The 17,608-nt window shown below is 47.3% G+C and overlaps 1 protein-coding gene across 1 annotated transcript in view; it reads right to left on the bottom strand.

Annotated features, from left to right (window-relative positions):
* LOC133345034 (bone morphogenetic protein receptor type-2-like) overlaps positions 1-17,608 on the bottom strand; it is a 45,696-nt gene that overhangs the window by 1,658 nt on the left and 26,430 nt on the right. Inside the window, 11 exon segments of the mRNA XM_061555412.1 lie at positions 1,099-2,312; positions 2,730-2,929; positions 4,869-5,005; positions 5,864-6,011; positions 6,596-6,756; positions 13,449-13,563; positions 14,904-14,957; positions 14,959-15,111; positions 15,113-15,136; positions 15,980-16,068; positions 16,512-16,625. Coding sequence (XP_061411396.1) covers positions 1,099-2,312; positions 2,730-2,929; positions 4,869-5,005; positions 5,864-6,011; positions 6,596-6,756; positions 13,449-13,563; positions 14,904-14,957; positions 14,959-15,111; positions 15,113-15,136; positions 15,980-16,068; positions 16,512-16,625 — 2,409 coding nt within the window.

Below are 17,608 nucleotides of genomic sequence, written 5' to 3' on the forward strand. Positions count from 1 at the left end.
GGGGTGGAGGGCAGCGGCACAAGCAACGCGTCGGCAAAGTTACATGAAACTTGTTAAGTGCTGTCATAGAGGATGGGGGGTTAGAACGTAATGAACATACCAGGGTGTCTCTCGTCGCGATTGAAAATAATATTTTATGTTCGGGCGTAAGAATGAACCCTCCCGTGATTCACGGTTATGATTAGATTCATAAACAGTTCTTTTCTGACGTCTCGCTGCTAAAGAGGTCATGTGGACTAACAACCAAGGTCAAGTATGAATCTAAAACAATGATCGTCACAATTCAATGTGTGTACCATGAGCTTTAAGAATTTACATCGCAATGGATCATCACACCCCTCATTTTAGCTCGTCAGCATTGTGGACCAATGTTTTCCAGCAGAATTTGGCTGGGCACAAATTTTCTGCGATTCCAATAAAAAAAGTTTTTCCCTGGCAATTTAATTAACATAGAGTGCATGTTTAAGAGGCAACTCCCAGTTAAGCTCCAAACCATGGACCTCCTTTTACCAGCAATATCAGTGCTCTCGACTGACGGCTTCTCTTTACAAAGTAATTAAATCCACTATTTCTGTATATCATCTGAAGATGCACTCGTATTTACACATCGATATGATTTCAAATTGTATTGTAATTACATTGTAAATGCAACTTGAATAAAATGGTGCCATAGGACTCGTGATGGATTATGTAATTTCATTTACACGTTATTTCCTACAAACCCCCTTTATTTATAGACATCGTTGTGATTCTGCTAAATGTACTCCATCATTTATGTACTTCCTGTTTATGGGAAAGGGCAGGGATTCTTTTTTAAAGTGGTTATTGTATGGATCAGACCACCTCTATAAAAACAGGTCCACCGATACAACAGGCCCAACTCGCCACATTGCCTTTCCTCAGGCACGGTAGACTGGTGTGGAGCTACTTTGTGGTAGTTTGTGCCACCACCCCTACTACAAGCTACCGCGGGAGCCGCCCAACAGCCATCTGCACTGTGGAGGGCTGCTCCTTACGGCGGCGGCTATGGGACAAATAAAAAGGTTGATTGAATGCGATGACGCCACAGTCAAGTTATTGAGTAAACTAAATGGTTACCTGCTTCCCGCGAGACGCCTCCAAACAGTGCCTTGCCCAGGTCCAGCGAGTTTGGCCTCCGCAGCCTTCGCTCGGCCAAACTCCGGCTCTGACAAGCAGCAACAATCCCCCTGGCGTTTTCCTCTGCCACTGTACCGCTGCAATCGCAGCCGCCGCCGGCGCCGCCGCCACCAACCCCACCAGCGCCACTGCCACCAACCCCACCGGTGCCACTGCCACCAACCCCATCAGCGTCGGCACCACCGCTGTTGTTGTTGCTGTTGTTACTGTTACCAGACCTCCCCCTCGAATGGTGCCTCTCACCACTCAGAAGTGGCGCGTGTTCGTCCTGGACGCTAGGTGACTGCGAGGTGGAGTCTCGAGCGGTAGACAGCCCGATGGCAGCCTCTCTTGTGGCTGACTCGCCCGGCCTGCGATCGTCCTCCACGGCTGTCTCAGCCACGGGGCGAGCAGCATTCACCGCCACGGTCGCCGCCGCCGCTTCGTGCCGGATGTTCGACTTCTCATCCCTGCCATTGCCGGCTTTCGCACGGAGGCCTCTGCCGTTGGCCGTCGTCGTCAACTGGAGTGGCAGGGTGCTAGGCCGCACCCTGGCGGCCACGTTGGGCTGCTTGGGCAAGGGCGGCCGTGGTGGCGTCTGCAGGGCCTGCGAGCGCAACAGCCGTGCGTCTGGTGGTGCCGTGCGCCTCTGCTTGTCACCAATGGCGGAGGCGGCCAGCTGCACGAGCGGGCCTAGTTTGAGCGCAGCGCCGTCGAAGCACTTCGACGAGGCCGTCTCCGTGAGGTTCTCGTCCGAGCTGTCCTTCAGGTTCTTGTCAACCTCGGTGGGGTCGAGCTTAACTGCTTGCAGGTCAGCGGCCATCATCTGGAGACGGGCAGGGGTGGGGCCGGACGCCGCCGCGACACGCGATGCTTCGGCCGCGGTGGCGTCGTCGAGCAGCAGCATGCCGGCGACGTTCCGGACCGGGACGCCAGTGGCGGTGTCGTCGCCGGTGGGGGTGGCACTGGACAGGGTGGTGAGGCTCGTCTCGGGAGACCCTGGGGGGGCCCCGTGCCACCCTCGACCCATGTTCTGGAGGTTTTTCTCGGTAGCTGCCCCCGACACGGATGTACTTGTGGAGATGGAGCTGTCGGCGCGCGCGTCGGTCGAGCGAGATGCACCATCTCCGTCGGACAATCCTGTCCTGGGGAATCTCCGGTTCTGAACGGTGTTCCTGGATAACGGAGAATGAGTGCTATTCAATAACAATTGTTCGTAACCAAAGATACAAAATGCTCATATCGTATACATATCCACCCACGCTGTTCGCTGATGCACTTTTAATGACAAAGGAGACGTTTTGCTTCACGTGCCAAGAGCTTTTCAAGAACCGAATCCAGTTCCCCGCATGGTAAGTGAAACATTGGATATCATGCGTAACAACAGGCGATATAACACAAAACCCCCCTGGAATGCTCATACAGCACAGGCACGAAAACACACAATGACATTTACGTTCGTAGCCACCAGGTCCGTCCGGCTCATGGTAATCTCTTCTCTTCCCAGCAGATCATTCTTCATTTCCTCCTATCGGGCATGAGTGCTGCTTTAACACAAACGTCGGTGGCGCAGCAGCAGAAGCAGCACTCGCCTCTCACTGTGGCCGGCTTGGTGTGCCGGCAGGCATGGTGTGGCATGCACGTTGCTGTTGCCGGTGGGGCTGAGTGGGCGGGAGCGTTCCCAGGCCATCGCGAGCTCCGCAATTCGCTCCTCAGCACAGTCGGCCGTGAGCCTCGCGTCCGCGTCCTGGTCCCAGCAGTCCTCCATCGTCTCCTTGAGTGAGCGCACAGCCTGCCACGTGCACACGGAAGTGACGCAGTGCGATGCACAAGGCTCGCGTGGCCGGTACGACACAACACCTCGCGGGGTGGCGGTGCTCATCTCTGTTGCCAGCTCTGAGCCAGTCGTGCCAAAGTCACACTACTATGGTGGGAGCCAGGCTCTTCGAAGAACATTGTCGACTTTCCACACAAGTGTACTCGTTTTGAATCTTGATTTGAAACTTTCGTGACTGCAGGAATCCATACTCTTTGGTTCTTTCGGTAAAGTCACATAGGTAGAAAAATGTATAGACCACTGACGTTTCGATCGCAACACAAGCAATCGTCATCAGTTTTTTTTTGCTGTGGTTGTCCCACCTGATGACGATTGCTTGTGTTGCAATCGAAAAGTCGTGATCTATTATTTTTCTACCTACGTGACTTTACCGGAAGAACCAAAGAGTATGTACTCGTTTTATTTACCCTGGAGTGGGGGGGGGGGGGAATCATGGGCAGAGTCGATAAATGGAAGAGATTTTAAGTTGACGCTCTTGGAGTATTCTGATATAGCGCCACAACACTGGGTAAACAACACGGCATAAACATCGACAAATGGCACGGGGATTTCGAAATAGCTCATGGTGCTTGTCATGGCGGTAATGTGAGCACTGCATGCGTCCGACCATGGCCTGCAACAAAAAGCACCGTACACGTTGCCCGGTATTATTTATTCTGGCAATGCGCCACTCCTCGACCTGGCTTACCAAAGCATCAATGCAAACCCTATACGGAAAATGGTATAATTACCAAAGGAACAGTACTCGGCCAACCAGAGGTATAACAGATCGCCTCAGTTTAAAAATCTGATTTTTTTTTGGTTCCACTACAGTGCAAGCCAACCCATTGGGACTTGTCAATCATTCCACTGATGCTCCAGTCCTCCGAGCGTTGTGCGTCTCACGTCCGTACAAGTATTCACAAACTTAAAGCAGTGCTCGCTGTACACAAGTGCAACTTAAGCGCCATTCTTTTCCTTTTTTTCCCCACATTTGAGCAAAAGCTGCCAAGTCAAGCAAAGGTTGTAAAAATGAAATGTACTCCCCGGCCTGCCTCTCTCCTCTCGTGATTGGGGCATGTGTTTTCAATATTTGCTAAATGCTGCACTGCTCGCGCTCTTTGGAAACAGAGCTAAACAAACAGCACCGTTCTGAAGCCGGCACTGTGTGTGCCCAACAAAATCTACTAAATCAAGGAACGGCATTTCACCATTTCACCCTGAGAATGTGTGCGATGATCGTTTGTTTGATTTTTATCCACGTTTGTTATCAAAGAGAATACAATTATTCTAAAATCCAGTGTCTTGTTTTTTATTCAAGAAACCATGCATACAGGGGTTGCTCATTACCATTCACGACTTGGAGCCAGTGACTGAAAGTCCACATTCCTATAGTAGGGACCTCATCAACCATAGAATGGCCAGTTTGAAGTAGACCGCTTGACTAGCAATAAAAAAGTTGCAATCCTAGTTAGGGATGGACTTGGCCCGTTATTCCTCCAGCGTTGATGATTTAAAATATATATTTGTGTTTGCATCTGTGTGTATCTACGATCCATTCTGGGTTTGACCAGGTTGGATTATGTGAGCTCACAATTCCTTGAAAAATCTGGACACAGGCCCATCGGTGAGCTCCTCTGGCAGGCAAGGCTGAGTTGGCTGGGTCATATAGCCCGCATGCCCAGCCACCGCATGCCCAAAAAGTTTTTGTTCGGCCGGATAGAGGGGGCTAAACGGGTGCGGTACAGGCTAGATAAGAGATGGAATGATGTAACAAAAAAGGATGTGGAGCTGAGTGGACTTGCCAATTACTGGTACCAGCTATCGACAACAGCACTTGCCCCAAGAGTCTATTGAGGCTATCTTTGTCTTTGTATACATACGTGTGCTTGCTTGCGTGCGTGTGTTTCCTCACCAAACTGTTTTCCTTCCACGTGTCGGGAAAGCGAGGCCGCCGCTTCTCCCGTGACACCAGCACCTGCATCTCCTCCACCGTCGGGTGGCTCCCTGCCTCCTCCTGGAAGGCCAGCTGGAAGTCTGGCACCGACTCCCCTGCAAGCGGGATCGCGCCTCTTTAGCCCCGATTTAACCATGGCCACGAGCTCCGTAAGTCAGTACACATTTGCTATTTACACAATTCTTGAGCTACCATGAAGGTGCTGTGTTTCACAGATGGATTTAGTCTGTCCGTAAGTAGGGAGCTATGTTGCTAGGTGAATACTTGTTCAGGTAATTTGGCAAATTCTAAACATTTGGACCATGACACTGGCAAACAATTGCCTACTTGTAACATGTAATGTCAGGGGATTTTTAATGTTCGCTGCAAAACAGAAAGAATTTTTATTATTATGAGTACACCCATAGCAATTAACCAGGGCAGCCTGCTGGATTCGAACCACGACCCTCTGCAGCATGCGGAGAGAATGCACTACTGCTGGGCCCTTTCGCCGTGCCAAGCGCTTGTCTGGGCATGTGATATCTTAAGTAAAAAAAACAGGTTTACGGGGTCGAAATATTGAATAATGCAGAGCCAAATACATTATTTTATACAAAACATTTACCAGTAAAAAAGCAAACGGCATAAATATAAAAATAAAATAGTAAAATAATGGTTCAGTAATTTTCAATCTACTACTGCCTGAAGACCCCCTCTATGCCATTGTTTGACCATATTTCACCACACTGATCAGTATCGGCTGGCAAAGAGGGGGGGGGGGGGGAGGTGAAGTGCCCAGCATAAGTTCAGTTGTCACTCTCGACCGATGTTCGCTGGAGCCGGGAATCGAACTCGAGTCACCGAGTTCACAGACCAGAGCGCTAACCACTGCGCCACCGCTCCATTTAAACATTTCAATGCCTGTGTATGTCCACGGTGCAAACAGTTGCAGAGCCGGGAGTGGGGGAACGGACCGGGGAAGAGGTTGGTGCAGCGCGTGAAGATCTCCCAGTAGACGAGGCCCAGTGAGTAGACGTCCACCTGCTTGAGTGCCGACTCGCAGTCGCACAGGTTCACGGCACCCTCCAGCACCTCGGGTGCCATATAGCGGATAGTGCCCACCTGAGGAGCGCAATCGCACACCGCCACCACGCCCAGGAGGCTCGCAATCCACAACAACGGCAACAGCAGTCATTCGCCGCCAAGTGATGGCGACGCCACCACCGCGCTTGTGGGCTTAGAAGCCACGAGGCTCGTCCTCCCAGCACGTCTGTCTGCACACGTCTCCTCTGAGCAAGCTCTGTTCCTCTCTCGCGACGTCTGCCGTGGGTTTGTTTCCCGGAAAGTTCAGTTTTCATCCGTGCTAGCCCAGGCGTGCCGAGTCACACGCAATGTGCACGGGTGAAATTGTCAAGTCGCGATCGAGCCCTTTCACAGGCTTACAGACAAACGTGTGTCCATTGTCACATGCTCATGGCCTTCAACACTGGACGCTTACGCTCGGCACACATGAACTCACAGCAGCACACGCGGCTGACTTCGTCTCCCCAGTGCGGATGTTTACACGATGGACCTGGTACTCATTGCAGGCGGAGTCGACATTGGGGAAGACCCAAGACTGGTTCAGATATTCGCCGCCCACGATAGCTGCGGGCTAAAACAGCAGAGCACACCAGAGACGGTCGGCAAAGAAATTGTCAGCGCACCTCACTGATGGCGGCCGCCTCCTCCTCTCCGGGCCGCACAAGCCTCTGGCCCGAGAGCCGCATGGTGAAGCCCAGGTCACTAAGCACGCAGCTGCCGTCGCCGCGCACCAGCACATTGCGGCTGTTGAGGTCGCGGTGCGCGAGCGCCGGCTTGTGCTGGTCTGATGTCCAAAGGCGAGAGGGCGAGGGGGAAACGGGTTCATAGGATAGGGCATAAATAAACGAACTAAACATCAATCAATCACGCAAATAAAATAGAATTATCTCCGTACACGCATCTTTGGACGGCGTTTCGGTTTTGAGGCGCGGTCAGAGTTGGACACTTTATGCATCGAAACTGAATTATATAAGTGCCGAGGTGAATGTTCGTGGGGTTTTTTTTTATGGGTAATGATGTTTCAATAGCGTTGTTGGCATCGAGTTATGATGGGGAAAATTCTCTCACAGCAAGCAGAAGTTCAACATACATACATACATAGTGACATCGACACATGCAGGGGAATGTCGTCGGGAAGAGGACATCACCGGACTAATTCTAATTGTAAAATGTATTGCTCATGTACCTAATTGTTAAATTTGGTCGCAAGAATTGTTTTTCAACTTATTGATGAGTTGATAATAATAATAATCGGTGCGTTAAATGCTTGAACACATAAAAATCCATTTATTTGGCTCTGTTGGGTGGTGGAGGGTTCTTAACAGTGGCGGCTCCTGCTAAATCTCTCAGGGGATAAGGTCCACCCATGCAATGGATAAATTAACAGCTTAAGCATGTAAAGGCAACTTCACTACTTTAATATTAATGAAAAATAAAGTGACTCTTACAATACATCTCCTTGTTTGTTTCTATACTCACTATTATTACAATCCACTCAGTTTTTTTATTAAAGATTCCACTAGGTGGCGACAAATAATATTGTTGACTGAAACGTGCTTACGTATGATGACGTAAGCACGTTAGTGCGAGCCCTCCCGGAAGCCATAGAGAATGCATTGGAGCGCCCGCCGTTCGAAAAAAAACATCTTTGAATGTAAGTCTATGGGAACACTGGGCGATTCTCAGCCAGAGTGAAATCGCCCAAAAAGAGGCGGTACTCCACAGAACGTGACATGACGCTGATTGGACTATATCCAGAGGCACAGTAACGGCTAGCGTGACTCTGTGGTTGAATGAGATTTTGAATGTGATTGAAAAAGTCCCTTTCACACTTTGGTGGTGCGTCGCCCAATCGCCCTAATGAAGAAACCGCCCCTGGTTCTTAACAACAAATTCGATTTGATCATTACATCGCCTAACCGAAAAAGCCATTAGGAATCAGAACTATTGCTAAAATTTTATTGATGCTCCATTATGCTCTTTACAGAGTGTTGGTCGCGTGACGCTCAAATTAAATACTCAGTTGTCGACATTACGAAAAAATCTAAAATAGTCTTCTTGTTACTGGTGAGTGGGGTGAGACTCACAACCCACGACCGCGCAGTTTAATAATGTGTGAGGTCCAAGATTTGAGCCCCAGTGCTCTGATGTGGTGGCCATTGGCCCTGTTAAAAATCTGGCAAACACTGAATTTCTATTTTTAACGACTATCCATGAGTGACCAGGAAACAATGCAGATGCGAGTCCCATTGTTCACAGTCAATGTTATCTGGATGCACAGCCTCCGAGTGGGATGTGTTTGAATCAAAACACTTGTTTACCTGGTAGGGAGGGCTTATCTACTGCAGTTAATCACCTGGCAGAGAAGCAGGGCCAACTCACAGCAGCTGCTGCAGTAGCAGCAGCAACAACAATACCCTCCAGATTATTACGAGATTCTCACACAAAGTCAATGCTCACACAGCATTCCAAAGTGTTAAAAGACTCCTTACACAAATCCATTGTTCCATGGCCAGGAGGAAATGTGCTGGCTCAGTGCTTGCACTGGGGCAACGATCCAATAACAAATATTGACCCAAATCGTACACTTAAGAGCACAGATGACCTTGACATCAGTTAACAATAACAATCAGTGTTTATGCATAAAACAAAAACTGAACACACCACTGCCAACAGAGCATCACCAAATAATTTGTATTGTAATTTTTGTATATAGTGTAATTCATACAAACTGCATCCTTCTTGCAAAGCCGCAATTCATGGAGGTGCAAACATTTCTGAATATATTTTCAGCCAAGGAATGAGTGTTTATGCATGTGGGAGGAAATCGTCGCACCCGGAGAAAACCCACGCCGTGCTGTACGTAGAACTTTTTTTCGCACCGTACTTAACCAACTCTGCTGCTGTTCCAGGGCAGCGCCTACGCTGTTTTTGGACCAGCAGAGCCTGGTTCCAATTGGCCCTAGAAACGAGGCTCCTGATGTCTACATTTGCTTAAAAAGGCCTTTGTAGTTTCAGAACTATACCCATAAAAAGACACTTGCAGATCCCTTCCCCACTCCTTTATCCTTCTCCCACAATTGCTCCACTCAACTTATTACCCCTTTAAACCTCCTCATTGCCACCCACGGCCTCCCCTCGACCCCCTCATTCCCTCCCCCACAGCTTCTCTCCAGCCATTCCAGCATGCAGTGAAGGTAGTTTTGTTGTTGGTGAAGCAATCGTCAGAAGGTACTTGTGATAAGGGCAGGCAGATATGCAGCTTACTGTTTTTTTTAGTTGCCTACTATATTTTGCGACATTTTTCAGTGTGAACGATTACAGGAAATTTGGTGTGTTCATTTAGTCTTAATTTACGATATTGCTCCATATATTTTTTTATTGGTTGTTGTTGTAACTTTATGACCCGCCCCTATTGGACATCTAGATTTCTCCAGCATGAATAAAATTCTAATTCTGACATAATAATATATTAAAATCAGTTTATTGTCAGTACCGAACATTTTGAATCTATTGTAGGTTATAACATGTTTATGACTTTCGTTCATCATTCCTGATAATTTGCACATTTTATCAGAATACTTGATGTTTTGCTTACATTCAGAGAGCAAGGGATGACCTACAAAGTGAGATGGTGGGAGACTGTAAGAGCACTTCTTAGGTTGGGTGTCAACTGTGCAACAGCTGGGATTTCGTCAAAGGAGGATTATTAATGGGAGCAGTTGTAATGACCTCTTGACCCTGCACACTGGAAATTATTTTATTCATGTGGGAAATTCCATGGTGACAAATCACGAGACGAGTCCCAGGACAATTATCCACAGCGATAAAAGAGTTCTGATTTTGTTGTTGTACCAAATACAAAATTACAAATACAATGATTACATGTTGAGATAAGTATGCACTCTGTCACGTACTATAATTTCTATTCATATAGAAGCTTTCTTTCATTCATTCCAATACAGTACGAAACAATGCTAATCTGCGCAGGTTTCGCTTCCAAAAAGGATGTGTTGTCACAATAGGCTGTCAACTGGTTATAACAGAGTCAATCTCTGTACGAGTGTTATTTATTTTTACATACCATATAAAACTAATACACAACCCCTATAATGATGTCATTAGGCAGTAAGGCATAATTGTGTCAAATAGTGGTGGGCAGCAGAAGCAGCACTGCCGGACCCAAGTGCTTTCATTCCCTCACTCGTCATCAGTCCATTAAACGCCGTACTCTCACTCCTTCAGCCACCCTCCGATCAATACTCCCGGTCCTGGAAAAGGTTAATCAGGTCTGACCATCCCGAGAGCCTTTTTCGGTCATTGAACATGAGGAAAATGAGGAAAAGGCAATCGATGCAGGTCGCCCTTCCGGCAAAGCGTGACCGTGCCCCGTTGCAAGGGAGCCAGGATTCCCCGGCTTCATGCAATAAATGACCACAGCACGAAGGCTCCTTGAGGTTCGACGCAGGAAAGCAGGTGACCTTAGTGAATTATTTACGGCATGCCATTGTGCTGTCTCACGTCTAATTGTTACAAGAAGAGGGCAACCTCAGCCGCTACACAGAAGTGAACAAGGAACATGATGAAGCGCCTGCCGAGAGGAAAACTGTTGTCTTGCGTCTGCAGGACACAGCGAGACGATCATTATTTTAGGTCGGAAATAGGAAGCGATGTGACGAGAGTAGGTTTAGAATATTTGAGACATTTGACTCTTTTGTAACCTGCAATCCAGGAATCCACACAACCATGTCTCAAAAATATACTTGCAATAACGATTCGGCACAGATTTCGATCAAATGTTTAACAGTTGATATAAATCTCATAGACCTGTGCTATGAAGACATCTATTGCAGCTTTCCTGAAGCACATTCTTTGGTTTGGCACTTGTGAGGTTTACGTTGTGAATTCCTCCATGATCCTGATAGTATCTGCTAATGATCTCCATTAACGATGGTGCTCAACTATGGCAAGTCCTAACCAGCTCCAATGCACAAGTCTGTGCCTATGTTCCTGCCCCTTCTGCCCTCATCCCCCAACTGGAGAAGACCATGGCTGAAGGGGGCTGCCCTGGCAGGGGAATCTGATGACTCAAGCTACACTTCTATGACCACTGGCAAGTGGGTCTGGCGGTGACCCAGGAACAGCCCAGAAATGGCCAAATTGTGTTCAAGGATCAACAGCATGGCATGGATCCGTACCCCCCACACTCCATGAGCCACAAGGCTCTGTGGTTTCGGCTCCATCCGCTCCATCCTCGCACCCCCCCCCTCACCTGGCCTCCCCCCCTCACCTGGCCCCTTCCCTCCCCCCCCTCTGTAACCATATCCTTAGGTTTGAGTTTAGCTAATCCAAGTAAAAAAAATATTATTTTTGTAACATCCCATAGTCTTTGAAAACAAATTCTTCAAGTTGAACTCAACGAGAGACGCCATAACTGATCTCAAGGTTGGCCCAGGTAAAAGAGAATGGCTCCATTAGTAAAGGGAGCTCCCAAGCTTCATGCCTGTGCCCAATTTGTATTGTGTCAGCCTGGCTGGGCTGCCATGGGCGCACGAGCCAAGCTGACAAGCCTATGTGAAATACACATATATATACAAACAGACATATAGAGAGACACACACAGACGAATAGGTTGCCAGGCAAATAGATGGGACAGACGGGCATTAAGCCAGCACGGTTTTCAGACATCGTGAAAATGCAACTTTATCAGATCATGCTTAACCTGTATTGCAGCGCTGGGCAAGCGATACTGAGACCTTGGGTTTCAAAGCTGGGCTCCTATTACAGATAACATCAGATTCTGATGCTCAATTAATTCGAATGGCCTCCTATAAGTGAATTCCAGCTCAAGGATAGAGAGGAGAAACACAGCTAACCATCTAAGACAGTACAGATTTGTGATTTTTGAAAGACTCACAAGAATATTAGGCCTTCAATACTTAGAAAAGTCAAACAATTTCCTTTGGAAACATCAATCCTAGAATAATTGCAGAGTATAAACGGGACGGTTCATTCCATTTAGAAAGCTTGACAACCCCAGACAGGACATCTCACTCAGTGGCATACCTATTGAGTGTGCGGGGGGTGCAACTGCAACAGCGACTACTGGCAAGAGGGGATCAGATGCTGGACTACAAAGGGGGAGGGGGGGAGTTGGGGGGAAATTAGAGAGGGGCCCCATTTCACTGCTTGCACTGGGTACACATGCCAAGCACACTATGCCACTGATTCTAGATTTGAAGCTTTCAGTGACTGCAAGTATTCATATTCTTAGGCGATTTCGGTAAAGTCACGTAGGTAAAAAATTTAAATTAATAAAAGTAAAATAAAAATCACGACGTTTCGGAGGCAACACAAGCTTCCATCTTCAGGTGGAACCGTCACAGCACGCTTGCTGTATCCCACTTTAATGTTTTTTATATATATTTGTAGTGTTCAACACGGAGGCACACACTCTGGACTGGGAGGCAACACTTTGATTTAACAACTTCCCTAGCGGGTAACACTGAACGTAACTCGGCTTCTATAGTAGGTGATGTGGCTAACTACGTGAGTAGCGAGTTAACTCGAGACGAAGACCCGGAGACGACCAGACGCGGGACCCAGGCTTGATTCCACCGACGAGCCAAGAACACGCCCGGCACCGCCCCTTGATGCTAATGGGCGTGGCCTCGCTCTGCCTTCGGTCATGCCCCCTTTGAGACCTTTCCCAAAGGATCTCGACCGAGTATCACGTGCCCCACCCAGGCTACCACGTCCTCCCTTGCCTTCTCTCTCAGGCCATCGCCAGGACTATGCCCCCTAGGGCTGGCTGACATGCCGTACTTACTCTGGTGCTATAAAAGAGGCTCCTGGACGCACAGTTGCACTCCTGTAACAGTAGCTGGCGCGAACACCCTAGTGACACCATTTACGTCACTACATATATAAACTTTCATGTATACAGTTATACACAACTGCGACGGTCACATTAATAGGTATCATAAATAAAAAATTATACTGAAGGAAAAAGCGCAATGTGTGCACAGAAATAAACTTCACTAAGTGACAGCAAGTAGAGCACTTATCCCTTAATCACTCAGGTATTGTGAAATGGGGGAATCTGAAAAAAAAGATCTGGCTCAGGGGTGGAGCGAGCAGCTCGCAATCGGAAGGGTGCAAGTTCAAATCCCGGTTGGGGGTTGATTCAGTCCATCCCTCCAGAGTCGATAACAAAATAACCATAGCGAATACAAACGTTTCTGTCCGATGGATAGCCACATCCCTCGTCAGAGAAATGTGGAATTTCTAACACTGATTCAGGACTTGTAAAACAGGAGCTGAGGACTACATAATGCTTATTCCAGCGGGAAATCATTTGACTTTTGAAAAGAAAATGAGGAAAGGAGGGGGGAGGCAGGGAAAGGGGGGGAAGGAAGGAAGATCCCACTCGTGGTTTTGGCGTCAGTAGCCCGGGGAAGGATGGGGCGTTCGTACCCCCGCGCACGAGCTCGGCGTGCAGGTAGGCGAGGCCGCGGGAGACGCTGTGTGCCAGCTTGCACGAGGCGAGCCAGTCGCTGGAGACGCGGGACAGGTAGCTCGCCAGCGAGCCCTGTGCAGCGACACAGCGGGAACACAGCGACGGCAACAACGACGTGCACCTTCTTGTGATGATCCTGAGTAATGCGCACAGCGCGGCTGTCATCTCGGCTTGACCGGGCCCCACGCTGATTCGCCGAGAGCTCTTGCCTAATAACATTGGGCAACCCTGCAGCATTTGTTTTTACAGGCCACATCTTGGAATTTCGCTGCTTAAACAGGATGCTACTGGAAAGCATTGGTTCACAAGTCCAATAGGCGGATGGAGAAATGTTATATTATTTAAAAGTCATGTGGTCAAATTGACCCTTATCTGCTAACATATGGCAGACACAAAGGTTTTCTTTGCACACTTGTCAACTCAAGAGGGGCAATGCATCCCTCCAAATCCTAGTTGATCATTTTGAACGTGTGCTATTTATTTTAAAAGCCAGGTGTATGTAATTAATCATTCTTGTAGCTGATTATTTGCCCATCTTCAAAACAAAGCAAAAACATACCTAATTATAAAGGTTTTGCCCTACCCTGACAAAGTCTTGATTCATGTGGGTTCTACTAATTTAATCTCTTTGAAAATGAAAGCAAGGGGGAAATGTTAAATATTTCATTTTGTTGTGTTATTCCATTTCCACTAGTTTAGAAGTCAATTAAGTAGTAAAATCAGATCACATCTTCGAAGCAATAAATATGCAAATGTTTTTTGAGGTGTGTTGCAATTGTGAAAATTTACGAGCTAGGCGGCTGTCTGTAAGATTCAACAAACACACACGCACGCACGCACGGTTTTATTGGGAAACCTGAGCGACCATTGTGAGGCTAATGAACAATCAAATTGGTTGTTTCGTATCTAAGCAATTACACGAGACGCTCAGGGTAATGTCAAAGAAATTAAAGAAATATAATGGAACCCAAACTTGTCTGTGCTACAAAATGTAGCCTCAGGCAGCTGTTATGAAAAACAAAAAAATAATCCTTAAGCATTCTGACGAGCATTGAAATGTAACTTCAAATTTGGCACGTCACACAAATTAAGCAATGTAGAAGATTGCTCATTATTTTTAATAAAGAACTCATTCCATAGCCTTAAAAGCATAATTTTACTACACTAAGATAGGCTTCTTGTGGGTTATATAGGTGTAGATGACGATGATGATTATTGGATCGTGATGATGATCACCATGACAGCTGCAGATACAGACCGTAGATGTCATTTGGGTGCAACTCGTGGGGCCTGGCATCACGCTGATGATGACGATGCTAATTGAGAGATGATGATGGTGAATGTTGACAATGATGATTGAATGATAACGATTACCGACACTAAATCACAGATGTCCTGTGTGTGTCACTCACGTCAGGGTAGTACTCGAGGATGATGATGTACTCGGGCCGCCCGTCCTGCCGCACTCCGCTCCTCGGCCGCGATGAATCGCGCGATATTCTCGTGCTCCATCAGAGGCTGCCGGTACATCTCTTTCTCCGTCACAAAGTTGTGGCGGCTGCCGGCTCCCAGCACCTTCACAGCCACGGGCTGCTCCTCCAGCATGCCCTTCCACACGGACTGCGTAGCGCCCCCGGCCGATCACCTGAGACACCGCGGGGAGTTGGCGACGACGCGTCGCGGAAACGTGGAGAGACGATGTTTACCTCCAACTCCGAACACTAAACCCCTGAGTAGCTCTCCGAAATATTTTCGGGTTGTACCACGTGTTGTTTCGGCACGATGTCCGACTTTTCGCTCCGCGTGCTGGGATCTTCTTCAGGAAGCCAAAATATGGAGCGAAACGTTGGATATTGCACCGAACAAAACTAGGTACACAACCCAAAGATACGTCAAAGTGCTATGCAGCACAACTGCAAAAACCTACGAATTAGTTTTACATCTTGCAGTCATTATCAATATAAATGAAGCTAAAATAAATGTTCACAACAATTCAACATCTATCCTTATAAGAATATTCGGACTGTATTCCCAAACTGGCAGCATTGAGAGATGCGTCTCCACGCTAGAAATGCGTCTCCACGCTACATGTGATCACATGACCTAATGACACCAATAATTACAGGCACTCAGGGCCTTGAGCAGATGTGCAGCAACACCATTGCAGTGACGTCACCACTGCGTGAAGAGGTTACCATCACCGTGACGACACCGTCATCAAACTACTCTATTGGGATCACACGTAGCAACATCACTCCCGACTGCCAAACTATATCCGCCTGTGCGACATAGCTCATTGGTGAAACATTGGCGTTAAATACCAAATATACAACAATATTTTTATTATTGTGATGTTGTGGGTGCATCATGTACCCATACTTCTCAGGCAATGCGCACAGATAACCCCCGGTAGGTTGAAATCAAATCTATAGTTTGCCGCTAAAGCGATGGAGGTCGTGCGTGCAGTGTTCCTCGCTGGAACCCTCACCTCGATCAGCTTCAAGCTGTCAAGCGCCAGGGAGGGCAGCGATGGGGCCTCAATCAGGTTAATGTTGTGGAAACTTCCTTTTCTCTTTACTGTAGGCAGAATGATGTTACCGTCAGATGTCAATAAAAAACACAGCTGCACGTGTCAGTTCGATTCATGTCAGAAAGCGTCGAAAACGATAGAATGAGGCAGAAATGCACGTATGTATGTTGACCTTTCATTCTCACCGTACATAGCTAACCATACTAATCGGAGGTGTGGGGGAAGGACAACAAACTAAACAAAAAAAGCAGCTCTAAAGAAATGAGCTTTCACATATCCAGCCGCACCACCTCGAGTAGCTCCCGTGCGAGGCACACACGGCGACAACGCGGGTCAGGTTAAACGAGCTTTTCGACCGCATTTGGCCCCTGTCTCACAGCAAGGACAAGCCCTCGCTCGACAGAAATGAACAAGTAAAGAATGTTGCAGGACACCGCTGCATCTCGTTGGAGTTCACACTGCGTAGCGTTGCCGCGTGGGTTTCACTGACCCGTGTAGAGGCGGAAGATGAGGAAAAGGATGATAATGATGACGGCAGCAGTGCAGACGGACGTGAATGCGATGATGACAGCCTGCTCGCGGTAGCTGCCGTTCATCGGTGGCCCTGCACACGGCGAAGCAAAAATGAAACGACGCCATCGTGTCTCGATGCCAAATAATCACCGACGACCGCAGACAACGACAGCAACACCATCGCCACACGCTGAGAAACAATGTCGGTCAAATGAATGGGCATAAGGGATAACTTATGGGATTTAAACAAAAAAGTTAATTATGTATGGAAGTGGACAATGCTAACTTTATTTAACCAATTCATAGCAACATGGCAAATATAATATTAGGGAACTGTTGCCAGTGGTGTACAACAATAACACCCAAACACCGCACCGTGTTCACCATAAACATAAACCTATACGCTCAGTTAACGGTTCAGGTTCAGATCCTTCTTCAGAGCAAAACTGTGTGTTGTTGTGCTAAAACAATGCCAGAGTTTGATTCAAATATATTTTGGCGTTTTCTTTGCATTTGTTAGGGAATTAAAATGAGCTTTTTTCTTTTCCAGTGTTGGAGTAATTCCATCACAGTTATACTGTATTATTATTTAGTGGCCAGTAAATACCTATAAAGGCCACTAACAGGGAAACTTACACACATGCCACAATTGAATATATGGACACCCCAAATGGCACCATGAAATCTTATTATCTATGCACAAGGAGGTATCCAATGATTTGCGAACTAAATAAAAACTATTGTTACGTTCACAAAAGATGGCATCGAATTATGTTCATGAGAGTGTAAATTATATGTTAATGTTACACATAGGTTAATGGAATAAATAAGACAAACAACACAAAGCAAGATGGGGAAAATGAACGAATCAATTCCCTGAATGGTGATAACTCATTAAACCTTGGGTTTGGGGATGTGAATAATGATATGCGTAATTGTGAAGCTTGCTTTGGTTGTTACGGCTCAACATTTAATTGGAACATTTGTTTCTGGTGGTGGTATAAATATTCATGAAGTGGCTGCATAAAACTGCAGTTGTGTAGCAAAAGCATTAAAGCTTTTGGACAATTGGAG

This window comes from Lethenteron reissneri, chromosome 21, assembly GCF_015708825.2.
Source record: "Lethenteron reissneri isolate LAM-NWPU_2019-01 chromosome 21, ASM1570882v1, whole genome shotgun sequence".
In the NCBI taxonomy this organism is placed as follows: Eukaryota; Metazoa; Chordata; class Hyperoartia; order Petromyzontiformes; family Petromyzontidae; genus Lethenteron; species Lethenteron reissneri.